The following is a 26,556-nucleotide window of genomic DNA, read 5'->3' as shown; positions in this document are numbered from 1 at the left end:
ATTTAATTAATTAAATAATTAAAACTAGTACTAAATAAATAAATAAATAAATAAATAAATAAATAAATAAGGGAAAAATTCCTGGACAGTTCGAATATTTAATCAGTGGAACGACCTGCCACTAGAAGTTGGGGCTGCTCCAAACACTGGAGGCTTTTAAAGAAGAGATTGGACCACCGTTTAAATATCTGAAATGTATAAGGGTTTCCTGCTTGAGCAGGGGGTTGGACTAGAGGACCTTCAAGGCCCCTTCCAACTCTTGCTATTCTGTATTCTGCTTGGCAGCGCAACCCTCTCCCGTCCTTTCCCACCCGATGGCGTGTTTCTGAACCTGTGAAGAACTCCAAGGAGGCGCGGCCGCACCTTCCGAGTTCTGTTAGATCTGCCGTTTAGGGGGAAAGGGACTCCCGAGGCGACGTTGGGACAGATTTTTGGAATTAAAGCGGGGGGTGGGGAGAGAGAGAGAGATGGATATGGGGTCCCCTTCCTTCGGTGGTTGAAATCACTTGGGTGAATACAAGTTCTCCTTCGTTTTGGCCTCATTCCCCACTTGCTTGTCTTGGGTATTCCACACGTGTCAATTGTTTAGTTTGTTATTTTTGCTTTGTTCGTCGGAATGATTCTTAGTGATGTTACGTGGATCCAGAGGTGAGCAAGCTCCGGCTGCAGAGATTTAACCTGTTAAATTAAACTGTCTACTGTTGACCTCACCCCATTCCTAAGAGGTCTGTAAGGGGCGTGCATAAGTGCACCAGGCGCCTACCGTCCCTATCCTAATATTCCTTTTTTACTTACTCTTTTCATGTATTCAAATTATGTTTATACTTTTACCTGTTATCTTATATATATGCTTGACAAAATAAAAAATAAAAAAATAAAATAAACAATTTTCTGGGTTCACATCATCTGCTTCATCCTAGACCAGGGCAGGAATCTCCAACCTTGGCAACTTTAAGCCTGGCGGACTTCAACTCCCAGAATTCTCTTTGCTGCCCGGGGAATTCTGGGAGTTGAAGTCCGCCAGGCTTAAAGTTGCCAAGGTTGGTGACCTCTGTCCCAGAGTAAATGGGCCAGTTTCACACTGCATTCTTTGCACAATACATAAAGTAAAGTCGTTTAGATAAATGCAGCAATGGCTAAGCCTTTAGCTCAGTGTAATGGAGGAGGGGGGCAAGAGTGGGATAAGAATAAAGAAGCAAGCAAGTTGTCTCCTTTCCAGTTTGGAACTAACTAACTAACTAACTAACTAACTATTTATTTATTTATTTATTTATTTATTTATTTATTTATTTTTACGTATTTATATGCCGCCCTTCTCTCAAAGGACTTGGGAAGGGATGGGATGGGATGGGAATGATGTAAGAGTGTGTGGGAAGGACCTTGAGGGGGACAGGATAAAGGCCCACAGTCTAGGCCACGGGTGTCAAACTCAAGGCCGGGGGGCTGGATCCAGCCTGCGGGGTGCTTAGTTCTGGCCCGCAGGGTCGCCCTGGAAAAACAGCAAAGGACCAGCCAGTGATGCTTCTGCCAGAGAAAACGGAGCTCAGGAGCCCGTTTTCACTGGGAGCGCTCGAGCCACCACAGGTGTCCCCGACATGAGTGACGTCAAGCTGGCCACACCCTCCCACGAGGTCAAACACAACCCCGATGCGGCCCTCGATGAAATCGACTTTGACACCAATGTTCTATGCCAGAGGTCCTCAAACTTGGCAGCTTTAAGACTTGTGGACTTCAACTCCCAGAATTCTCCAGCCAGCATAGCTGGCTGGAGAATTCTGGGAGTTGAAGTCCACAAGTCTTAAAGCTGCCAAGTTTGAAGACCTCTGTTCTAGGCAATGGTATGATAAGCAGCAACTCACTCCACAGATGAGGGAAAAAAACATGGCAGCCAGTTCAATGCACGGTTTTCTGAAGCAGCTGGCTGGGGAATTCTGGGAGTTGAAGTCCACCGGGCTTAAAGTTGCCAAGGTTGGAGACTCCTGTTCTGGAGCATTCAAAATTCCTTTTTCTTTGCAGGATGTTATTTCGGTGGCCGGTTCTACACCTTGGAGGATACCTGGCATCCTGATTTAGGGGAACCCTTTGGCATTATGCACTGTGTAGTGTGCACCTGCGAACCAGTAAGTGTCATTGTAGAGCCAGGTTAAAAGGCAGGTGCGGTTGAATTTTTATTTTTTTTTTAAATTTGATTTATATGCCGCCCTTCTCCGGAGACTCAGGGCGGCTTACAATGCGCTAAGCAATAGCCTTCATACTTTTGTATATTTATACAAAGTCATCTTATTGCCCCCACAAACTGAGTCCTCATTTCACCACCTTAGAAAGGATGGAAGGCTGAGTCAACCTTGAGCCTTGGAGAGATTCGAACCAGCAGTAAATTGCAGGCAGCTGTGTTAATAACAGGGTGCTTAGACCACTGTACTATCAAGGCTCAATTAGCCAGATTTCCCAGGTTTCTGGGAAATGAGGGATCCTGATACAAGCAGTCCTTGACTTACAATAGTTCGTTTAGTGACCATTTAGAAGTTACAACGCCACTGGAGAAAAAGTTGACTGATGATCATTTTTCACACTTATGACCATTGCAGCATCCCCATGGCCATTTGATTTACATTCGGATGCTTGACAATTGGTTCGTGTTTTTGTTAAACAGTTTATTTATACATTTTCAGTTTACATACATAAGTGCTTTGTGAATAGCGTATTGCCTGGATCCATTTGCTTACATAATAATACTTTCCCGGCTCCTAATTTCTACCTCTATTATCCAACCATTTATAAAACAAGTCTCATGTTCGAAAATATTCTGTATCTTCTTTTTCTTTTATTTTTAATGTCAATCTGTCCATTTCTGCACAATCTAGTTTTTTTTTTTTAATTACATCTTCCGTAAGTGTTTCCTCATTTTTCCAGTACGGTGGAGAAACAATTCTTGCAGCTGTTAAGACATGAAATATTAAATACAGTAGTGGCCAAAATTGTGGAAACCTTTTGGGAAAAGTATATTTTTTAAAAACTAGCTAATAACACCACTTTTTTTTTTTTGAGAAGTACCATAAAATTATTTATCAATGGAAAGATAATTTAATCAAGAATGTAATGCAATAACTTTTATGAAGGATTTACTATTAGAATAGCAGTTACGGTATAAAGAAGAAAAGTGAAGCACGTAGAAAAGACGAGATATACAAAAATTATCACCATAGAAAAAACGAGATATTTTGGGAGTTGAAGTCCACAAATCTTAAAGCTGCCAAGTTTGAAGACCTCTGTTCTAGGCAATGGTATGATAAGCCAAAAATTATCACCATGTCAGTTAATACTTAGCTGGGTAACCTTTAGCATGAATGACGGCCTTACCACATCTTCCCATGGAGTGAACCAAGTCTTTTAGTTCTGCAGCTGTTATAATGTGAAACCAAGATTGAATGATGGCTTCTATTAACTGGGTTTTATTGCTGGGTCGCTTCTGACTAACAAGTTTCTTTAGTCGGCTCCATCGATTTTCAATTGGGTTAAGGTCTGGGCTATTCCCAGGCCATTCCAGCGGTGGAATATGATTATCTTGAAACTCCCCCCCAAAAAAGTGGTGTTTATTAGCCATCAAACTTCAAAAATACACTTTCCCCAAAAGGTTTCCACAATTTTGGCATTATAACATTATAGCAGCTGCAGAACTAAAAGACTTGGTTCACTCCATGGGAAGACGTTGTAAGGCTGTAATTCATGCTAAAGTTTACGACAGGGGGATTTGGCCTGGGTGGGAAGGTTCTGCATCGTCTCTAATAAAACACAAAAGTGCTACGGATTCATCCAAAACTGGAATATAATCTATTGTAAGAATTTTCTATTTTTTTTTTCTCCTCCTCCAGCAGAGGAATCGGAGAGGGAAACCGGCTGGCAAAGTCAGCTGTAAGAACATTAAGCATAGCTGCCCCAAACTTCCTTGTGCTGATGCTATTGTGCTTCCAGGACAATGTTGCAAATCCTGCCCCAAAGGTAAGTCAATTACAAATTGTTGTTGTTGTTGTTAGTTGCAAAGTCGTGTCCGACCCATTGCGACCCCATGGACAACGTTCCTCCAGACTTTCCTGTCCTCTACCATCCTCTGGAGTCCATTTAAGCTCACGCCGACTGCTTCAGTGACTCCATCCAGCCACCTCGTTCTCTGCCGTCCCCTTCTTCTTTTGCCCTCAGTCTTTCCCAGCATTAGGCTCTTCTCCAGTGAGTCCTTCCTTCTCATTAGGTGGCCAAAGGATTGGAGTTTCATCTTCAGGATCTGGCCTTCGAAAGAGCAGTCAGGGTTGATCTCCTCCAGGACTGACCGGTTTGATCGCCTTGTGGTCCAAGGGACTCGCAGGAGTCTTCTCCAGCCACCAGAGTTCAAAGGCCTCAGTTCTTTGGTGCTCAGCCTTCCCTATGGTCCAACTTTCATAGCCATACATTGCAACTGGGGACACCATAGCCTTGACTGTACGCACTTTTGTTGGCAGGGTGATGTCTCTGCTTTTTAGTATGCTGTCTAGATTTGCCATGGCTTTCCTCCCCAGGAGCAAGCGTCTTTTAATTTCTTGGCTGCAATCCCCATCTGCGGTGATCTTGGAGCCCAGTAAATTAAATTTGTCACTACCTCTATTTCTTCCCCATCTATTTGCCAGGAATTCAGAGGGCCGGATGCCATGATCTTAGTTTTCTTAGTTTACAGTGGCGGTCCTCACTTAACGGATGGCCTTATTTTGTGACCATTCGAAGCACTGTGCCCTAGAGTCGGACACGACTGGACAAGGGAAACCTTTACCTTTATTATAGTTCTGAGTTTCCAACCACTTGGAACTGAGGAACAAAGCTCTACCGCCTCTGTGCCCAGCCTGAGCCCCTCTATCTGAGCCTAGTGGTAAGAGCTGCATCCCTTACACCATCTTACCATCTCTGCCCCTGCACCTGGTCCATCTGACGCCAGTTTCTTCGGCAGGGATTCATGAGGACTAGAAGCTTTCTCTTTACTAACTCTGTGTTGCCAGCTAAACTAGAAAGTGGAAAATAAAATGAAAGAGACAAAGAAGTAAGCTTTGTTAAAGCTAACCATGGCATGGCACGTTGGGTGAATTCACCCACCAAGTCTGATCTGGTTAAGCATGCTGTGTGAACCAAGCCATCACCTCTACCCTTTGTTTCATTCTAATTGCCAAGTCCCTACACTCTTTCTTTCTTTCTTTCTTTCTTTCTTTCTTTCTTTCTTTCTTTCTTTCTTTCTTTCTTTCTTTCTTTCTTTCCTTCTTTCCTTCCTTCCTTCCTTCCTTCCTTTCTTCTTTCTTTCTTTCTTTTCCTTTTTTCTTTCTTTCTTTCCTTTCTTTTTTCTTTCTTTCCTTCCTTTCTTTCTTTCCTTTCTTCTTTCTTTCTTCCTTCCTTCCTTCCTTTCTTTCCTTTCTTCTTTCTTTCCTTCTTTCCTTTCTTCTTTCTTTCCTTCTTTCCTTTCTTTCTTTCTTCTTTCTTTCTTTCCTTTCTTTCTTCCTTTCTTTTTTCTTTCTTTCTTTCCTTTCCTTCCTTCCTTCCTTCCTTCCTTCCTTCCTTCCTTCCTTCCTTCCTTCCTTCCTTCCTTTCTCTTTTCACAGAGAAAGAATGAAATGGATTTCTTGGAACCATAGGTACCCTTACATGCTCACACAAACACACACACACACACACACACACACACAAACACACGTATGTTCTCTTGGCAGGCTTAGCCTACAGAAGATTTCCTAGAACAGTCTGTCCCCCCGTCCCCCCCCCCTGTCCTTCTCTCCCTCCGTCGGTTGCCTCTTTTTCCGTCTCAACGCCGATGTTCAGCGCACGTGGGCTTTGCATCAGATGGCAGACAGGAGGCATCCAGTAGGGCAGATGTGTAACCTCCCTCTCTTGTTTATTTGGTGTGTTGATTTTCGGTGCCCTGCTTTTCCCTTGTATAGTCTATGCTTCCCATTTGTTTAGCTTTCCCGAGGTGACTAAGAAGGCGAATGTGTTTATCGCCATAACTCCCTGCACACACCTGCCCTTGTCTGCTCCCAACAGCTGGACAGAGCCAATGTCTGGACACAAGGAAGTTGTCTGGAGCCATCTGGGTACCATGGGTAAAGGGCTAGGAGTTCCAGTAGTCCATGGCCTGCACAGACGGCCTATGCTGTGGAGATTCTCAATCATCCAGGTTCACGGTTGTCCCAAATGTTGTTGTTTTTTTCCAAAAGGCAACTAGACTTTCTTGGGGTTTTCTTTGGGGGGGGGGAAATATTTTGCTTCTGATGAGAAGCCAAAATCAAGAAGCTTCTTGGAGGAGAAGCCAAAAAAAAAAAAAAAAGGCCAACACAGTTCTAGGCTGCATCAACAGAGGGATAGAATCAAAATCAGGTGAAGTGTTAATACCACTTTATAAAATTATAAGAGCCTTGGTAGTACAGTGGTCTAAAGCACCCTGTTATTAAGACCAGCTGCCTGCAATTACTGCAGGTTCGAATCTTGCCAGGCTCAAGGTTGACTCAGCCTTCCATCCTTTCTAAGGTAGGTGAAATGAGGACCCAGATTGTGGGGGCAATAAGATGACTTTGTATAAATATACAAAAGGATGAAGGCTATTGCTTAACACCTTGTAAGCCGCCCTGAGTCTCCGGAGAAGGGCAGCATATAAATCAAATTAAAAAAAAAAATACCCTGATGAGACCACACCTGGAATATTGCATCTAGTTTTGGTCGCCGCCATGTACAAAAAAAAAAAAAGATGTTTAACATTTGTTTAGCGACTATTTCAAGTTGCAACAGCATTGAAAACAATGACTTGTTTCTCACACTTACGACCGTTGCAGCAGCCCCCGTGGTCACGACGTGATGAAAATTTGGATGCTGTGTATTTATGATGGTTGTGGTGTCCCTTTTTGCTGATCTTGAATAACAGATTTGGATGATCACTTTTTGCCATCTTGAATAACAGATTTGGAAGGGACCTTGGAGGTCTTTTAGTCCAACCAGTGGTAGGTTGCTCCCAGTTCTGTCCGGTTTTTTAGAACCGGTAGTAAAAGCGGCAGGAGGCTCCGCCTACCCACCCGGACGTCATCATTGACGATCTGTGCATGCGGAGAAGCGCAAGCGCGCAATCCCGTTGTGAACCGGTAGTAAAGGTAAGTAGAACCCAATCCCCTGCTCAAGCAGGAGATCCTGTCCCATTCCAGATAAATGATTGTCCAATCTTTTCTTAAAAGCCTCCAATGATGGAGCACCAGGTTGAATTCCAAAGGAGATGCCTTATCTAGAATAGACTAGAACTGTGATGGCGAACCTATGGCACGCGTGTCATAGGTGGCACGCGGAGCCATATCTGTGGGCACACGAACATTGCCATAGCTCAGCTCCAGCGTGCACGCATGCACCGGCCAGCTGATCTTTGGGCCTTGTGGGCCCACTGGAAGTCGGGAAACAAGGTGTTTCCGGCCTCCCGGGGGCGGGGGGGGGGGTGTCGCGTGCTCAGGACTTTCTTATTTTATCAAGCTGGCCTGGCCTAAATCTTCTCCCTTTTTAAAATGTAAATTTTAATTTGTTTTTAAATTATTGGGTATTTTAAATTTGTCTCAGCCAAATTATTTAATTTGTTTTTATTCTATTTTAAATTTTTGTATTTATGTGTTTTATTCTGTGGCTGTTCACCGCCCTGAGTCCTTTGGGAGTAGGGCGGTATAGAAATCCAATAAAAAAATAAATAAATAAATAAATAAATAAATAAATAAATAAATAAATAAATAAATAAATAAATAAATAGAGAAGGCCGTTTTTGTCCTCCCCAAGCTCCTAGAAAGGCTCTGGAGCCTGGGGAGGGCGAAAAACGGGCCTAACGGGCCCACTGGTAACCTTTTTGCTGTCATATGCCAAAAGCGGGGGGAGTGCGGAGGGGTTGCACACGCGGGGCGCGGGGGGGCATTGAATTATGGGTGTGGGCACGGCACGCACAACCCCCCCGTGCTCCCCCCGCTTTTGGCACGCGACGGCAAAAAGGTTAGCCATCACTGGACTAGAACCTTCTGACAAGCAGTGCGGAAGCCAGATTCTGACTCAACTACCATGTGACTAACTTAACAAATGGCAAGGAAAAGTCGTAAAATGGGGGGGGGAATTCACTTCACCTCTGTCTTGTTTAGCGACAGAAAATTAGGGCTGAGTTGTGATCGAGGCCTACATAATAGGGCTGAATCAAATATGCCACATCTGTATCGGAGTAGGGACAGTGCTCTCTCTCTCTTTCCACCCGGCTCAGAATCCTCCGTTACTTTGCTGACACGGCAAAATAACCCGCAGTTTGTTTTTTAATACGTTGATTTCAAGTTTGGGGTATTTGGTTTGGGAATTAACGAGGGAACCGGAGTGAAAGCGAGACTTTGTCCTGTCGTGGCCAGGAGGCTGAAGCCTGTGGCCTGTGGCCTCGCCCAGCCGTTTACAAAATGCCACCCAAACCTGCGTTTGAAAATCATAAATAAAGAAAGCACATTTGGGCAGCGTTAATCATTTATTTATTTATTTATTGGTTCGATTTATATGCTGCCCTTCTCCGGAGACTCAGGGTGGCTTACAATGCGTTAAGCAACAGCCTTCATACTTTTGTATATACCTGCTTAGTAGGGCTTTTGGCCCTCCCTAAGCGGTGTTCTTTTTTATACAAAGTCATCTTATTGCCCCCACAATCCGGGTCCTCATTTTACCTACCTGGGAAGGATGGAAGGCTGAGTCACCCTTGAGCCTGGTGAGATTTGAATTTGCAGTAATTGCAGGCAGCTGGTGTTACTTAACAGCACTTTAGTCTGCTGCGCCACCAAGGCTCTTTATCGTCGCAGGGGGATGCCCATAAATTCTTCTGTTCCTGTCCCATGTGGGATTCTCCCTCCTGATGCCGCTCTGTTTGAAATGAGGGGAGATTCCAGGTACCCTTCCAATGGAAACCCCCTTTTCTGCCTCTTTCCACACAGATGTTGGGGGCAATTCAATTCCAGAGTTGGCCCCATATACCAGACCCCAAAGTAGAGCAGCATCTTTATTCTCTGTCCGGCACACGTGTAACTGTGTGAAGAAGGATGTTGGTCTTAATTTTGAAAGAGAAAATCACTTGTGGATGTCAGGAGCTGTCAGTTTTTATTCACTGCATCCATGTTTTTATCACCACAATACAAAAATGACATGGAGACTCTAGAAAGAGTGCAGAGAAGAGCAACAAAGGTGATTAGAGGACTGGGGGCTAAAACATATGAAGAACGGTTGCAGGAACTGGGCATGTCTAGTTTGATGAAGAGAAGGACTAAGGGAGACATGATAGCAGCCTCCCAATATCTCAGGGGCTGCCACAAAGAAGAGGGAGTCAAGCTATTCTCCAAAGCACCTGAGGGCAGGACAAGAAGCAATGGGTGGAAACTAATCAAGGAGAGAAGCAACTTAGAACTAAGGAGGAATTTCCTGACAGTTGGTAGAATTAATCAGTGGAACAACTTACCTCCAGAAGTTGTGAATGCTCCAACACTGGAGGTTTTTAAGAAGAGATTGGACAGCCATTTGTCTGAAATGGTATATAGGGTTTCTTGTCTGACCAGTGGCTTGGATTACAAAAACTCCAAGATCCTTAACTCTGTCGTTCTACCTTGTATTCTTTTCTTTCTCTTCTTTTTTTTTCTGTTTAAAGTTTTTATTAGTTTATAAAATAAAACGCAAAAATGCAAAAGCAAATAGTAGGACTAATAGAAATAGAATTACAGAGTTGGAAGGGACCTTGGAGGTCTTCTAGTCCAACCCCCTGCCCAGGCAGGAAACCCTACACCACTTCAGACAAATGGTTATCCAACATCTTCTTAAAAACTTCCAGTGTTGGAGCATTTGCAACTTCTGGAGGCAAGTTGTTCCACTGGTTAATTGTTCTAACTGTCAGGAAATTTCTCCTTAGTTCTAAGTTGCTTCTCTCCTTGATTAGTTTCCACCCATTGCTTCTTGTTCTGCCCTCAGGTGCTTTGAAGAATAGTTTGACTCCTTATAAGAGAGGAAAGGGGGAAGGGAGGAAATAGGGGGAAAATAGGGGAAATAGGGGGAAAATAGGGGAGGAAAGGGGGAAGGGAGAAGTGTAGAGAAGAAGGGAAAAAGAAAGAAAAGGCATTGACGTCCGACTCCCTCTGGTGCCATAGAATAAGACAGTAACATCAAACCATAACTTTTTTACTTTTACATCATAAACGAGCCATTTGTATAACGACAAATCTATCTAATCACTAAAAACCCAAATCAATGTTTCATTTTTTCCCCCCACCTGAAGCACAAAGTCCAGAAACGGTTTCCAAATAGAAACAAAAATATTTGTGTGGGTTGTTTTTTTTTTTAAGATCAAAGCAATCAATTTAGCCATCTCTGCTAACTCCATCAGCTTTTGCAGCCATTCTTCCGTCCGTTTTCGTACATAAAGTCATCTTGCTGCCATCAATATCATCAAATTTTTGTCCACAAATCTTTTTTTCCCCATTAAACCCAAAATAAAAGTTCTTTTCTCTTCTTGTGTCCCATGGTTCAAGTCCTGTTTTACTCATTTAACCCCTGCAGTGATCCACTTAACAACTGTGGCAGGAGAACTTGTACAATGGAGCAAAATTCACTTAACAAATGTCTCACTGAGCAACATAAATGGGGGGGGCGCTCAATTGTGCTCGTAAGCAGAGGTGAGTTTCAGCAGGTTCTGACCAGTTCTGGAGAACCGGTAGCGGAAATTTTGAGTAGTTCAGAAAACAGGTAGTAAAAATTCTGACTGGCCCCGCCCTCATCTATTCTCTGCCTCCTGAGTCCCAGCTGATTGGGAGGAAATGGGGATTTTGCAGTAACCTTCCCCTGGATTGGGGAGGGAATGGAGATTTTGCAGTATCCTTCCTCTGCCACGCCCACCAAGCCACACCCACCAAGCCACACCCAGTCCACCAAGCCACGCCCACAGAACAGGTAGTAAAAAAATTTGAAACCCACCACTGGTCGTAAGTTGAAGACTACCTGAATATGGATTGGCTCTTATTTTTGACACTTCAAATCTCTTCCTGTTCCCCTTCGTGCAGCCCCTGCCAACATCGCGGAGAAGAGATCTGAGCAGCTGTTGGACAAGATGGAATACTCCCAGGAGAAAGAAGATGGCTTACACAGGAACTACAACGACCGAGCCTACTTCAGCTCTCAGGACTTGATCCGAGATGACAGCCAGATAGGTATGAGTGAGGTGGTGCCCAGGTCCCGATTCCAGGCTGCGTGTTTTTGCGTGTAATCACAGGATGTAGTGTTACAGAGTTTTATCTTCCAGAGATATTTAGTATAGGCCAGGTGTCTGCAACCTGCAGCTCCGGAGCTGCATGCGGCTGTTTGGGCCCTCTGCTGTGGCTCCCTGTTGGATGATCCCACCACTGGCTGGCCCCACCCCTTGCCTCCCAGTCACTCTTCGCCTAGCCTGAGGAGGTAAGGGCAACGGCGGGGGATGGAGAAGTGGTCAGGGCAGAGTCAGAGAGATACAGAGAGAGGGGGAGAGAGAGAGAGAGACATAGAGAGATACAGAGAGAGAGGGAGAGCGGGAGAGAGAGGGAGGGAGGGGAGAGAGAGATACGTCAAAAGGATTTTGTGGTTCCCGGTGTTTTTTAATAACTGGTTCTCTGCCCTAATGACTGGCTGGGTAGGCGTGGCTGGGGAGGTGTCATGTTACTGGTGGAAGTGAGTGACATTGAGTTGGCCACGCCCACCCAGGTTTTGTGGCTCCCAGTGTTTTCTTTTCTGTGGGAAACGGGTCCAAATGGCTCTTTGAGTGTTTAAGGTTGCAGACCCCTGGTATAGGCAGTCCTGGACTTACAACAGGATGTTTAGTGACCGTTCGAAGTTACAACGGCCCTTGAAAAAGTGACTTATGACCATGAGCTGTGGTGGTGCAGTGGTTAGAATGCAGTATTGCAGGCTAATTCAACTCACTGCCAGCAGTTCGAATCTCATCAGGCTCAGGGTTGACTCAGCCTTTCATCCTTCCGAGGTCGGTAAAATGAGGACCCAGATTGTTGGAGGTAAATACGCTGACTCTGTAAACTGCTTAGAGAGGGCTGTAAAAGCACTGTGAAGCGGTATATAAGTCTAAGTGCTATTGCTAATGCTATTTTTCACACTTATGACCATTGCAGCATCCCCGTGGTCATGTGATTTAAATTCGGATCCTTGGCAATTGGTACATATGTATGCAGTGTCCCGGCATCATTTAATCCCCTTTTGTGACCACCGGATAAGCAAAGTCAATGGGGAAGCCGGATTCACTTACCCAACCGTGTTGCTGGTTTACATCGAGGATGTACCTGCATGCATTTCATTTCAGGCTAAATGAATGAAATGCATATTGCAGGCCGACTCTGCCCACAGCCAGGAGTTCGATCCTAACCGGCTCAAGGTTGACTCGGCCTTCCATCCTTCTGAGCAGTGGTGGGTTGTCCCCGGTTCGCACCGGTTCTATAGAACTGGTAGTAAAACCGACGGGAGGCTCCGCCCACCGACCCCGACGTCATCAAAACTCTTCTGCGCATGCTCAGAAGAGCACGCGCGTGCGGCCTCGCTGTGAACCGGTAGTAAAGATAAGTAGTAAGATTGTTGGGGGCAAATATGCTGACTCTGTAAACCGCTTAGAGAGGGCTGTAAAAGCACTGTGAAGCGGTATATAAGTCTAAGTGCTATTGCTATTGCATTTCGGCAAAACCATGGGATGCCGCACATGGCTGTACTTGCAGTCCGTTTGCTGAGCATCTAAAGTACAGGTAGTCCTTGACTTATGACAGTTCATTTAGTGACCGTTCGAAGTTGTGGCGGCACCAAAAATAGTGACTTATGACCATTTTTCACACCTATGACCGCTGCAGCATCTCCCCATGATTTAAAATTCGGGTGATTGACCACTAACTCATATTTATGATGGGAGCAGTCTCCTGGGGGGGTCATATGAGCCCCTTTTGCGACCTTCTAACAAGCCAAGTCAATGGGGAAGCCAGATTCACTTAATAAGCGTGTTCCTTTTTTTTAAATTTTTTTTTTTTAATTTTAAACAAACTTTATTCGTATTTAAAAAAAGTCATTTAAAACAAATATAAGAAAAACTGACAAGTTTCTCTTAATCAAACACACATATTACATATACATATACAGTACATATATAGTGCTCAACTTCATCTATTAACTACTTTCTAATATTATACATACATATATACATACGCACAGTGACTGATTTCCTTCTATATCTCTCTGACAGTGCGTGTTCCTAATTCAACAACTACATGGATTCACTTAACGAATGTGGTGAGAAAAGTCGTAAAATGGGGCAAAATTCACTTAGCACTTTTCTCGCTTAGCAACATCAGGTTTGGACTTAATTGTGGACGTAAATTGAGGACTGCCTGTACAGTCACGTAACCACGAGAACCCTCCCTCTGTCGGAATTTCAAAATCTGGATTGCAACTACTCCCTTATAACTTTTGAATTATCGCTATATGACCAGTCGTAAGTCAAGGACTCCCTGTATTTCAATAATAAATAAATGAATTTATTTCCAGGTTGCGTGCAATGTAAGATCACGCCAGCTTCTCCTTTTTGCTCCTCAGATTTTGTGGCATTGCTGATCGGGGGCTCAGATCCGAGGGCGGCTGGCACCAGTGCGGTGGCGAAAGCCAGATTCACTCTCACACACTTGCATCTGATCTTCTCCATCAACTATGAAAGGTGGGTGAGCCTCAATCGTGTCTCCATCTGATGTCTTAGTGGACAACCAGCTAAATACGAGCCAACAGTGTGCGGCGGCAGACAAAAAAGCCAATGCAATCCTAAATTGCGTTAACAGAGGGATACAATCAGAGGTGAAATGCTACCGGTTCAGGCCGGTTCTCCCAAACCGGTATTTCCAATGATCAGCTGGGCGACGATCAGCTGTGACATGCGATGTATATTAGCTAGAATCGTCAGATTTTCTAGCTAATCTAAATCGTGCGGCACAGTGGATTCCCCCCCCCTCGCTGTTCTACTTACCTTTGCAGACTTGGAAGGCTTCAAAATGTTCCTTTTTTAGCACTGCACGGGCGCGCCTCAGGTGCGCATGCGTGCAAAGTGTGCATGCATGCGCAAAGCACGCGCTCAGTAGCAGACTCACAGAACCGGTAGCAGACTTCAGAGGATTTCACCACTGGATACAATCAAGATCAAGTGAGGTACTAATACCCAGTGGTGAAATGTAAAATTTGTTACTACCGGTTCTGTGGGCGTGGCTTGGTGGCGGTAGGGTAATGTGACTGGGTGGGCATGGCCAACTTTTTTTTTTTTTTTACTTTTACTTTTAAAAGCATTTTTTCGGCCAAAGAAAAAAATGCTTTTAAAAGTAAAAAAAAAAAGTTCACACGGCTCAGCTGGGCATAATAATAATAATAATAATAATAATAATAATAATAATAATAATAATAATAATAATAATAATAATAATAATTATTATTATTATTATTATTTTATTTCTATACCGCCCTTCTCCCGAAGGACTCAGGGCGGTGTACAGCCTATTTAAAAACACAGAACAAAACAACGATTAAAATTTAAAATCATTAAATAATTAGGCTCCAATTAAAATCCCAGAAATTTAAAATACCCCAATTTAAAATCGTTATGTTAATAGCCCAGCCTGGTGGAACAACAGGGTCTTCAGTGCGCAGCGAAACACCCGGAGGTCGGTGATCTTACGTATTTCCGGGGGCAGTTCATTCCACAGGGCTGGGGCTCTCACAGAGAAGGCCCTCCCCCTGGGTGTCACCAGCCGACATAACTTGGCCGATGGCACCCTGAGGAGACCCTCTCTGTGGGAGCGGACTGGTCGGTGGGAGGCTATTGGTGGCAGAAGTCGGTCTCGAAGGTACCCGGGTCCTATGCCATGGAGCGCTTTAAAGGTGGTAACCAACACCTTGAATCGCACCCGGAAGACCACCTGGCCCCCCCCCCCCGGCATGGGGGGGCCCAGGGATTTTTGCTACCAGTCCTCCGAACCACCCACTGCCATTGCTACCGGATTGGGCGATCCGGTCCAAACCGGGAGCATTTCACCCCTGGAGTAAGAATTTCCCATAAGAGGCCAGACCCAACCAGTGATGTTCAAGACAAACCAAAGAATCATAAAATGCATGTGTTGGAAGGGACTTCAGAGGTAATCTAGTTGAACCCTCTGGGTCAGTGTAGGGATCTCCATGAGGATCCGTGAACGGTGTCCACCCAGCTCTGGTTTTAACAACTTCAGCAAGGGAGAAGCCATCCATGGGATGTCCAACCTTGGCAACTTTAAGACCTCAACTCCCAGAGTTCCCCAGCTGGCCATACTTAGCAGAATACACGAACTTATCTATATATATAAAAGCCAAATACCACTCACTCATCACGAAATCTCCAGTACCGTAAAGCCTACAAACTTGAAATTTGGCACGTATGTTCCTCATGGCTTCTAGGTGCTCGCTAAGAAAGGATTTTTTGAAATGACCATCAGATCATTAGTATTTCATATACAGTATTATATATTCACACGCTCTGATGCTAAGGAGTTAGATGTTCTACTCCCCCTCCCCATCTGAAAAGAACTCTGTTCCAACTGCCAGTTGCCTTATATTAACACACTCTGATGCTACCCCTTCGCTAAACTGGACGTGGGCCTGGCCAGTGTGTGACTCATCCAGGCTGGGACATTCTACTCTTTCTCCCCCTCTGTTCCAACTGTCAATTGCCTTATATTAACACGCTCTGATGCTACAGAGTTACACATTCTACATTAAGTGTCAGACTTTAAGTGTCAATTTATCAAGTCCAATCACATAGTTTCTTAGCGAAGCACCCAGCTAGTCCATGATAAGATAAATGCCAAACTCTTCCTTGGGTTTCAGTACAGCTACTATCCAGAAGTGGGTTTCAGCAGGTTCTGACCAGTTCTGGAGAACCGGTAGCAGAAATTTTGAATAGTTTGGAGAACCGGGAAATACCACCTCTGACTGGCCCCGCCCCCATCTATTCTCTGCATCCCGAGTCCCAGCTGATCGGAAGGAAATGGGGATTTTGCAGCAACCTTCCCCTGCCACGCCCACCAAGCCACGCCCACCAAGCCACACCCACAGAACCGGTAGTAAAAAAAATTGAAACCCACCACTGCTACTATCCTCTCCACATCCCTTTCTTCGCCCTTGTACTCTGTAGTCCGTTTATGATAAGCAGCTGGTATTTCTCCAGTCACTTTATGAAACACCAGGCACCGGGGAATTCTAGCTTGGCTTTGCACCGGATTCATCCCTGGTCCAAAGCTCTCTCACGCAGTTAGGATGACTGAATACAATTTGGCAAGCCAGGAGGGAGGAGCGAGGGGAACGGAGGGGTTCATGGTCCCACGAACAGTTTGGGGGCTTTATCGTCCCACCCTCTGCATACTCAGTCTTTCTCCAAATAAAATGGGGTGTTTTTTGGTGGGGCTTTCTCTATCTGTCTTGTGCATGGCTGGGGAAGCAGAAGGAGGGAGGGAGGGAGTACCGATGTTGATTGATTACACTTCCCTCCTGCAATTGCAAAATCTCCTTGCTGCATGAACTGCGAGGCATCCAGCCTCTTCGGTGAAAGGACACCTCCCCCCTCTCTGTTTTTTTCCAACCCTTTGCATAGCCGAGTGATGAGTAATTTCCAAATGTGCGCTCTGATTCCCCCAAAACAGCCTTCGTGGTTGTTATGATTCCCGGCAAGGCCAAAAGCATGACAGCTTCTCAACCCTGGAGAAGCCAAGATGCTCCTTCTGCCTTTGGGAGGGGGGAGGAGAGGATGGGAGGGAAGCATGGAAAGGAATTGTTTTTGGCTGCCAAAGGCACCATTTCTTTTATTTATGTAAAGATTTGCAAGGGGTGGGGGGGTTGGTGAGCACGAGGGAGGACTGTTTGTTCTTAACTTTTTTTTTTAGCAGCAAATTGGGCCTCTCTGAAAGTGCACCCTTTTTTTTATTATAACCCTGTTTCCCCGAAAATAAGGCCCAACCAGAAAATAAGCCCTAGCATGATTTTTCAGGATGCTCGTAATATAAGCCCTACCCCCAAAATAAGCCCCAGTTAAGATTGTCAGCCAGATGGGTGCATTTAGTACCGTATTTCCCCCCCCCCCAAAATAAGTCCTAACCAGAAAAGAAGCCCTAATGCGTCTTTTGGAGGAAAAATTAATATAAGACCTGGTCTTATTTTCAGAGAAACACGGTATCGATAAAATTGCTTTTATTTCAAAGCGAGATGGGAAGTCATCGTGAAAATTCAGTGTCCCACTAAATATTTTCGAAAAGAAGCTTTACAAAATTAACTTTGGTGAACGACAGTATAACTGCAGTTGGGATCAACATTTCCATCGCTAAGTAGGTGGTTGGTTGTTAAGGGAGGGCCACGCCCAATGTTATGACCATTTTTGCCAAGGTCGTTAAGCGTTAAGTATTAATATTCACACGCTCTGATGCTAAGGAGTTAGATGTTCTACTCCCCCTCCCCACCTGAAAAGAACTCTGTTCCAACTGCCAGTTGCCAGTTGCCTTATATTAAGGCATCACCTCGTTGTTAAGCAAATCTGGCTTCCCTCATTGATTTAGCTTATCCGAAGCCCCTGGGAAGTTGGTAAATGCTGGTCACATGCCCTCAGGAACCTACAACGGTTGTAACTACATGCCGGTTGCTGAGGGCCCAAATTTTGATCACGTGACTGTGGGGGTGCTGCAACGGTCATAATGGCGAGGACTGATAATAAGCCACTGTTTTCCGTACTGGTCTAACTTTTTAATACTGTTATTAAATGAATCGTCGTAAGTTGAGGTGTTCTGACCTCAGTATGGTAGGCAGATACTAGCAGTAACATCTTCTGATGTTCAGATGGATAGCTAGAGAAACCACAGGTAGTCCTCAACTTACAACAGTTCATTTAGTGATGAGTCAAAGTTACAACGGCACCGAAAAAGGTGATTTTTTTAAAAAAAAAAATTTGATTTATATGCCGCCCTTCTCCGGAGACTCAGGGCAGCTTACAATGTGTTAAGCAATAGCCTTCATACTTTTGTATATTTTATACAAAGTCAGCTTATTGCCCCCACAAACTGGGTCCTCAATTTACCTACCTTAGAAAGGATGGAAGGCTGAGTCAACCTTGAGCCTGGCAAGATTCGAACTTACTTTATATATATATATATATGAATATTTCTGTTGCTGGAATTCCAAATTCTACTCATATCCTCTGTTTCTTGTCTAGGCTGAGCCAACCAATCCGTGTCCGTTTCTTGGAGCCAGATGGGACAGTCCTTTTCGAACATCCTATACAACAGGACACCATCTTCCAAGATGGTATGGTAAGTGGACCACAATCGATCAGCATAGCCTTGGAAGGGACCTTGGAGTTCTTCTAGTCCAACCCTCTGCTCAAGCACCATTTCAGACAGATGGCTGATCAGTCTCTTCTTAAAAACCACCAGTGATGGAGCACCTACAACAGAGGTCTTCAAACTTGGCAGCTTTAAGACTTGTGGACTTCAACTCCCAGAATTCTCCAGCCAGCTATCCACAAGTCTTAAAGCTGCCAAGTTTGGAGACCCCTGCCCTACAACGTCTGGAGGCAAGCTCTTCACAACACAATTGGACTTTCTTGGTTTTTTTCCTTGAAAACATTTCCGTAGAACTGAAGAAGCTTCTTGAATGAGAAGCGAAATGTCTTCAAGGAAAAAAAAGCAAAACAAGAAAGCGCAGTTGCTTTTTGGAAGAAGCTCTTTTGGGACAACCATGACCTGCATGATTGAGAATCTCCATCGACATTAAGGAAATGGGGCTGTTGGCACTGTGAAGTATGAATCGGAATAGCGCTGGAAGAGACCTTGGAGGTCTTCTAGTCCAGCCCCTTGCTTACATACCTTTCGTCGCGCCCTAAAAACATTATTTTTTTGATTTAAATTGGATTTTTTTGATTTTTATCAAATTTATTTTAATAAAAAACTTTTGGGGTAAAAATCTATCGTAAGATACTTTTCTATTTAAGATACATAAATAATTTAGTTTATTCAGCATGAAATGGAGCTTAGTTATGTAGCATGAGGCTGTATATTCTGCAACACTGGGACTATCGGTGAGTCAACAGTGGGTCAAAGGAGTAGCAGAGATGACAGTTGCTCTTTAAAATTATGATTTAAATCAAGTTGATTTAAATCAAGCCTTTTTACTAGTGATTTAAATCATGATTTAAATTGTGATTTAAATCAACTCGATTTAAATCAAATCCACCCTGATACCAGGGGTGTCAAACTCGATTTCATTGAAGGCTGCATCAGGGTTGTGTTTGACCTGGGGGGCCGGGAGAGCGTGGCCAGCCCGATGTCAACTCTTGCCGGGGGCACCTGTGGTGGGCTGGGGTGGGAATCCACTTTTGCTGGTAGTTTGTTTTGCTAGCACTCTGCCAGTGAAAACAGATGTCGAAGGGCCACGGGCGCCCTCCCCCCAGGCTCCGTTTTCAGCTGTGACTGCCTCTTATAGCTCTCTGCCAGAGAAAATGGCACCGAGGGGTGGCGGGGTGGGCCTGCCGGGGCGGCCATGTTCGGGAGGATCACGCATGCCCCCCCCCTCGGCTCCATTTTCGCATCGCGGGCCGGTCCTTCGCTGTTTCCAGGTCAGCCCCGCAGGCCAGATCTAAGCACCCCGCAGGTTTTAAGTTTGATACCCCTGGCTCTATACCATTTCAGACAAGTGACTGTCCAATCTCTTCTTAAAATCCTCCAATGATGAAGCACCCATGACTTCTGATGGCATGCTTTTCCATTGGTTAATTGTTCTCAGGGAGTTTCTCCTTAATTCAAGGACATATGAATTCCTGCCCTTCAACGAATTAACTAATTAACTAATTAACTAATTAATTAACTAATTAACTAATTAACTAATTAACTAATTAACTAATTAACTAATTAACTAATTAACTAATTAACTAATTAACTAATTAACTAATTAACTAATTAACTAATTAACTAATTAACTAATTAACTAATACAATAAGGACAATTCCTTAATACAAGAACACATTGTGTTTGCATCCCTTCTCTTGTGATTGAATCCCTGCATTATTTGAGCATCCTAGCAAAGACTCTCGGGTGAGAAATATTTATAACAGATTTGCATTATGAATTGATTTATGGGAGGAGCTCGGTGTGAAATTCTGCAGGTTCTGACAGGTTCTAGAGAACCAGTAGCGAAAATTTTGAGTAGTTCGGAGAACCGGTAGCAGTAATTTTGAGTAGTTCAGAGAACTGGCAAATACCACCTCTGGCTGGTCCCAGAGTGGGGTGGGAATGGAGATTTTGCAGTATCCTTCCCCTGCCATGCTCACCAAGCCACGCCCACAGAACTGGTAGGGAAAAATTTTGGATTTCCTCCCTGGAGGAGCTAGTATACAAAAGACTATACAGATCATCCTCAACCTTTGACCACAATTGAGCCCAAAATTTATGTTGGTAAGCAAGACAATTGTTAAATGAATCCCTGCGGTTGTTAGTCACACAGTTGTAAAATAACTTGCAATCATTTGTTTAGTGACTGTTCAAAGTTTATACCGGCACTGAAAAAAGTGACCGATGACTGTATTTCATACTTACGACCGTTGTAGCATCCCCACAGTCACGTGATCAAAAGTCGGACACCTGGCAACTGACTCATACTTATGAATGACGGTCACAGCTTCCCAGGGTCATGTGATTCCCCCTTTGGCGACCTTCTGATGAGCAAAGTCGATAGGGAAGCCAGATTCACTTAACAATCTGGTTACTAACTTAAAACAACTGCAGTGATTCATCTAACAACTGTGGCAAGAAAGGGCATAACATGGGGCCACTTAACAACTGTCATGCTTAACAATAGAAATTGTAGCCGTAAATCGAGGACTACCTGTAATTCTTTCTTGAAGTCAGTCGCAGTAGAACGGTGGGTTAGCAACTTTTGAGATTTGCTAATTCTGAATATCTCTGCTTACGTCATCCATTGCTTACACATTGGTACGACCATATTGTTATTGTCTCCACCTTCTGCGAAATGTAGAAATGTGAGTTCGTCCTTTTGTCTGTGGGAGCCCTTCCCATTATTTTCCGGAGGGAATTCCTCCACTGCATATTGCAGTGCAATATATAAACCTCAATTATTGGTTTGGAGGCCCTAGCAGAGGTGGGTTTCAGCAGGTTCTGACCAGTTCTGGAGAACCGGTAGTGGAAATTTTGAGTAGTTCGGAGAACCAGTAGTGAAAATTCTGACTGGCCCCGCCCCCATCCATTCTCTGCCTCCCGAGTCCCAGCTGATCGGGAGGAAATGGGGATTTTGCAGTATCCTTCCCCTGGAGTGGGATGGAAATGGAGATTTCCATTTCCAGAATGCGGCCGCGCGGGTGATTACGGGAGCGACATGGCGCTCCCATGTAACATCGCTCCTGCGCGAGCTGCACTGGCTCCCGGTGGTCTTCCGGGTGCTCTTCAAAGTGTTGGTTCTCACCTTTAAAGCGCTCCATGGCTTAGGGCCAGGGTATTTACGAGACCGCCTTCTGCTACCGTTAACCTCCCACTGGCCAATACGCTCTCACAGAGAGGACCTCCTCAGGGTGCCGTCGGTCAAGCAATGTCGGCTGGCGGCCCCCAGGGGGAGAGCCTTCACTGTGGGGGCACCCGCCCTCTGGAATGAGCTTCCTCCCGGAATACGACTGATCCCGGATCTCCGCACTTTCTGTAAGGCCCTGAAGACGTTTTTATTTCAGCAAGCCGGCCTGGCCTGAATAGGTTTTTTTATGGGTTAGTTTTTAATTGTATAGCTTTGGGGTTTTAAATTGGGGGCCGATTGATTTAATTTATTTTAGCTATCTTAACTTTTATACTGTATGTATTTTAATTTCGGCTGTTCACTGCCCTGAGTCCCTAGGGGGAGAAGGGTGGTATATAAATTCAAATATAAATAAATAAAATAAAAATTTTACAGTATTCTTCCCCTGTCACGCCCACCAAGCCACACCCACAGAACCGGTAGTAAAAAAAATTGAAACCCACCACTGGGCCCTAGGTATCCATGCATACCTCGCCTCTTCTTCTTTTCTAGATCTGTGGCATGTGGCGGAATTTGCAGAAGGCTTCCATCCGGCTCTTGAAAGTGGATCAGATGCGCATAACCCTAATCACCCAGACTCATCCTGCAGGGGAGGTTCAAGGCCAGATTGTCAAGCATCGGGCCCTCTTTGCAGGTAATCTATGGTTTAGGTAACCAGGGTTATCCCGGGGAACCTTTTCAAGACTGGGAAGTTTTTAACCTTCCATTTCACATGTCACATTGGTGGTGGGGGTAATATGACTAAGTGGGCATGGCCAACTTTTTTTTTTTAACTTTTAAAACCATTTTTTCTACAACCTCTTTGGCTGAATCAGGCTGACTTGCCTGATCGGCAGAGGCTTTCTTTTTTAAAAGAAAGCCTCTGACGATCCCAGCTGACTTGCCTGATCTGCAGAGGCTTTCTTTTTTTTTTTTTAAAGCCTCTGACGATCCCAGCTGACTTGCCTGATCAGCAGAGGCTTTCTTTTTTTTTTAAAGCCTCTGATGATCCCAGCTGACTTGCCTGATCAACAGAGGCTTTCTTTTTTTTTTAAAGCCTCTGACGATCCCAGCTGAGCCGCGTGATCATCAGAGACTTTTTTTTTTAACTTTTAAAAGCATTTTTTCAGCCAAAGAGGTTGTAGAAAAAATGCTTTTAAAAATAATAAAAAAAAGCCTCTGATGATCGCCCAGCTCAGCTGGGCAATGTGGGGGGGGGGGCAGGGATTTTTGCTACCGGTTTTCCGAACCACCCGCCTCCATCGCTACCGGATCGGGTGATCTGGTCCGAACTGGGAGCATTTCACCCCTGGTTGAACTTGACCTTCTTTGGCTTCGTGGCTTTTCTTTTTTTCCAGGTATTGAACTACAACTCACAGAATTTCCAGTAGTTTGGGATCTGGCTGCTAAGTATCCTTGTAGTTCAAGACATGCCATGGACCTACAGTGATGAAGGCCGTGTTTGAACGTTGAAATTTAGGGTGTAGATTTGATTTGATTGCAAGCTCACAAGATGTAGACCGGGGGTATATCCAACCCTGGCAACTTTAAGACTTGTGGACTTCAACTCCCAGAATTCCTCAGCCAGCCGTGCTGGGGAATTGTGGGAGTTGAAGTCCACAAGTCTTACAGTTGCCAAGGTTGAATATCCCTGCTGTAGAGATGGCAGTGAAATAATAAGAAACAACTATTATGAAAAAAAGAAATATGCGAGAAAGAAACTCAAAATTGCCTTGGCTTCCCTGACTTTAGTATAAAAGAGAGAGAGAAAAAGAAATGCTGCTAGGTTTTAAAAATTTAATATATTAATACTATAGCAATAATGTAGAATTTTAATATTTCATGTCATGTCTTTTTCCTCACCTGGTTTGTCCTGTGGGCTGACATGAGTTTATTTTGTCTCACAAACTATTTTATAGATCTCAGAACACAGGAATAGTTATATATGCCACCCTGAACCCTAAAAAAAAAAAAAAGAGAGAGAGAGAGAAAATAAGAAATGATGGTGCCTATAATCCCAATTTCTAACTACCTCCAGATATAGCATCCTGTCAGTGTGTGAGAGAGTTGAGGGGTGTTTGGAAACTAAAACAGTATTTGCTGTGTGAGCAAGGAGACAGGAAGGAGGCTGGGCATGGCTTAGCTCAAGTGTTCTGTATTAAAGCTGCTTCCTGCTGTGAAAGTAAAACTGAAAGTGAAACTCTTCTCCTCTGCTTGTGTTTTGCATTTGGAACAGATTTCTTTTCAGGTGGGGAGGTGGAGTAGAACTTCTTAGCATCAGAGCATGTTAATAATAATATAGGAAATATTAATGCTCTGATGGTCATTTCAAAAAATCGGTTCTTAGTGAGCACCTAGAAGCCAAGAGGAACATATGTGGCAATTTCAAGTTTGTAGGCTTTATGGTTCTGGAGATTTCGTGATTAATGCATGAGTGGTTTTCGCTTTTTTATATATAGATTTGAATTTGCCGCTGACCCCGTTAAAATAAAGGTCTTATTCTCTTCTGTTATTCCAGAGACTTTCAGCGCCATCTTGACGTCCGTGAACCCGACTCCCCTTAACATTGGTGGCATCGCTATGCTGACCCTGAGTGACACAGAGAACAATCTGCATTTTGTCCTTGTTACTAAGGGGTTTCTGGAGCCAGCAGACAAAAGTGAGCAAGGCCAAAGGGAAGCAACGAGTCACGACTGAAAAAATTCTCTCGGCCAGTTAGTTAAGATTAAACCAGTCCAGTCCAGTGGGTTACAGCCAGAGTTTTGCATGGGATATGTCCCAGAGATGGTTAAAGACCAAATGTGAATTATAGAATAGAATAGAATAGAATAGAATAGAATAGAATAGAATAGAATAGAATAGAATAGAATAGAATAGAATAGAATAGAATAGAATAGAATAGGAGAAAATGAGTAGAATGGAATGGAATGGAATGGAATGGAATGGAATGGAATGGAATAGAATAGGAGAAAATGAGTAGAATGGAATGGAATGGAATGGAATGGAATGGAATGGAATGGAATGGAATGGAATGGAATAGAATAGGAGAAAATGAGTAGAATGGAATGGAATGGAATGGAATGGAATGGAATGGAATAGAATAGAATAGAATAGAATAGAATAGAATAGAATAGTAAAAAAATGTTCGGCACAGACATAATTTCAAACGGTCCTTAAAGAAATGATTTTAAGTCCAGGACTACCCGTATAGCGTGAATCGTCTCTCCGCTTTCTTACAGAATCTGATCGGATCCCTCTAAGGGTGCAAATCCTACATCAGGACAATGTCCTCAGACAGGTTCTGGCTAATGTCACCTTACAGGTAAGCCGACATTTTAAAAACCCTGTTTTGAGTGACTTTGGGAACACTTAATGAAGCTGCTTCTGTTCGCTTGCTTGCTTTCGCTGTCATTTTCCCAGGACTCCGATTTTGCAGAGGTGCTGATGGAATTGGGGCGTCAGGAGATGGACTGGCTGGCACAAGGACAGCTGAGGATGACCGCAGAGGTGGACGGTGGAGCCCGTCAGAAGTTAGCTGGGTTTATCACAGTCCGGAGAAGCTGTGACAGTGAGTGACAGTGTGGGGTCCCTGCGACTTATTCATCCTGGCTACTCTTCCCCAGGGGTGAAATGTAAAATTTGTTACTACCGGTTCTGTGGGCGTGGCTTGGTGGGTGGTGGGGGTAATATGACTGAGTGGGCATGGCCAACTTTTTTTTTTTTTACTTTTGAAATGATTTTTTCTACAACCTCTTCAGCTGAAGAGGTTGTAAAAATATGCTTTTAAAGCCTCTGACGATCCCAGCTGATTTGCCTGATCAGCAGAGGCTTTCTTTTTTTTTTTAAAGCCTCTGACGATCCCAGCTGATTTGACTGATCGGCAGAGGCTTTCTTTTTTTAAAAAAAGCCTCTGATGATCACAGTTGAGCTGCGCGATCATCAGAGACTTTTTTTTTTTACTTTTAAAAACATTTTTCAGCCAAAGAGGTTGTAGAAAAAATGCTTTTAAAAAACTTTTAAAACCATTTTTTCTACAACTTCTTCGGCCAAAGAGGTTGTAAAAACAATGCTTTTAAAAGCCTCTGACAATCCCAGCTGAGTTGCCTGATCGTCAGAGGTTTTTTTTTTACTTTTAAAAACATTTTTTATACAAAAAATGTAAAAAAAAACTTTTAAAAGCCTCTGACGATCAGGCAACTCAGCTGGGATCGTCAGAGGCTTTTAAAAGCATTTTTTTACAACCTCTTCGGCCGAAGAGGTTGTAGAAGAAATGCTTTTAAAAGCCTGTGACGATCCCAGCTGAGCCGCACGATCATCTTTTTTTTTTTTTACTTTTAAAAGCATTTTTTCCTCTGAAGAGGTTGTAGAAAACATGCTTTTAAAAATTAAAAAAAAAAGCCTCTGGTGATTGCGTGGCTTAGCTGGGCATGGAGGGAGCAGGGATTTTTGCTACCGGTTCTCTGAACCACCCGACATCATCGCTACCAGATCGGGCAATCCGGTCCGAACCGGGAGCATTTCACCCCTGACCCTGCCTCTGTCAGAATTTCAAATCTGGGTTGTAACTACCCTACACATAATTGTAAGATATGTGAACTTCAACTCCCAGGAATCCCCAGTCAGTATGCTCACCTATGTTGTCATCCTAAAAACATCATTTCCCTCTCCCTCTTCTCTCTCTCTCTCTCTCTCTCTCTCTCTCTCCCTCCCTCTCCCTCTCCCTCTTTCTCTTCCAGCCATACAGAGTGTGCTTTGTGGAGCCAACGCCTTGATACCCACTCACACAGGGGCAGTGGGCTCTGCCAAGATTGTGCTACATGAAAATGGGACGTGGGAATACCAGGTAGGAGGCAGTGGTGAAATCTAAAATTTGTTACTACCGGTTCTGTGGGCGTGGCTTGATGG

The 26,556-nt window shown here is 44.1% G+C and overlaps 1 protein-coding gene across 1 annotated transcript in view; it reads left to right on the top strand.

Moving 5' to 3' along the window:
• CHRD (chordin) overlaps window positions 1–26,556 on the top strand; it is a 62,752-nt gene that overhangs the window by 3,404 nt on the left and 32,792 nt on the right. Inside the window, exons 2-11 of the mRNA XM_070945698.1 lie at window positions 2,017–2,120; window positions 3,873–3,999; window positions 11,088–11,234; window positions 13,642–13,759; window positions 18,311–18,407; window positions 22,165–22,306; window positions 24,170–24,310; window positions 24,891–24,973; window positions 25,072–25,219; window positions 26,388–26,494. Of these exons, the coding sequence (XP_070801799.1) occupies window positions 2,017–2,120; window positions 3,873–3,999; window positions 11,088–11,234; window positions 13,642–13,759; window positions 18,311–18,407; window positions 22,165–22,306; window positions 24,170–24,310; window positions 24,891–24,973; window positions 25,072–25,219; window positions 26,388–26,494 (1,214 nt within the window). The remainder of the gene's footprint in view (window positions 1–2,016; window positions 2,121–3,872; window positions 4,000–11,087; window positions 11,235–13,641; window positions 13,760–18,310; window positions 18,408–22,164; window positions 22,307–24,169; window positions 24,311–24,890; window positions 24,974–25,071; window positions 25,220–26,387; window positions 26,495–26,556) is intronic.

Source organism: Pituophis catenifer, unplaced genomic scaffold (genome assembly GCF_029215685.1).
Source record: "Pituophis catenifer annectens isolate HBS135680 unplaced genomic scaffold, rPitCat1.0.hap2 SCAF_6, whole genome shotgun sequence".
Taxonomy (NCBI): domain Eukaryota; kingdom Metazoa; phylum Chordata; class Lepidosauria; order Squamata; family Colubridae; genus Pituophis; species Pituophis catenifer.
This window is presented reverse-complemented; position numbering and strand designations above follow the sequence as displayed.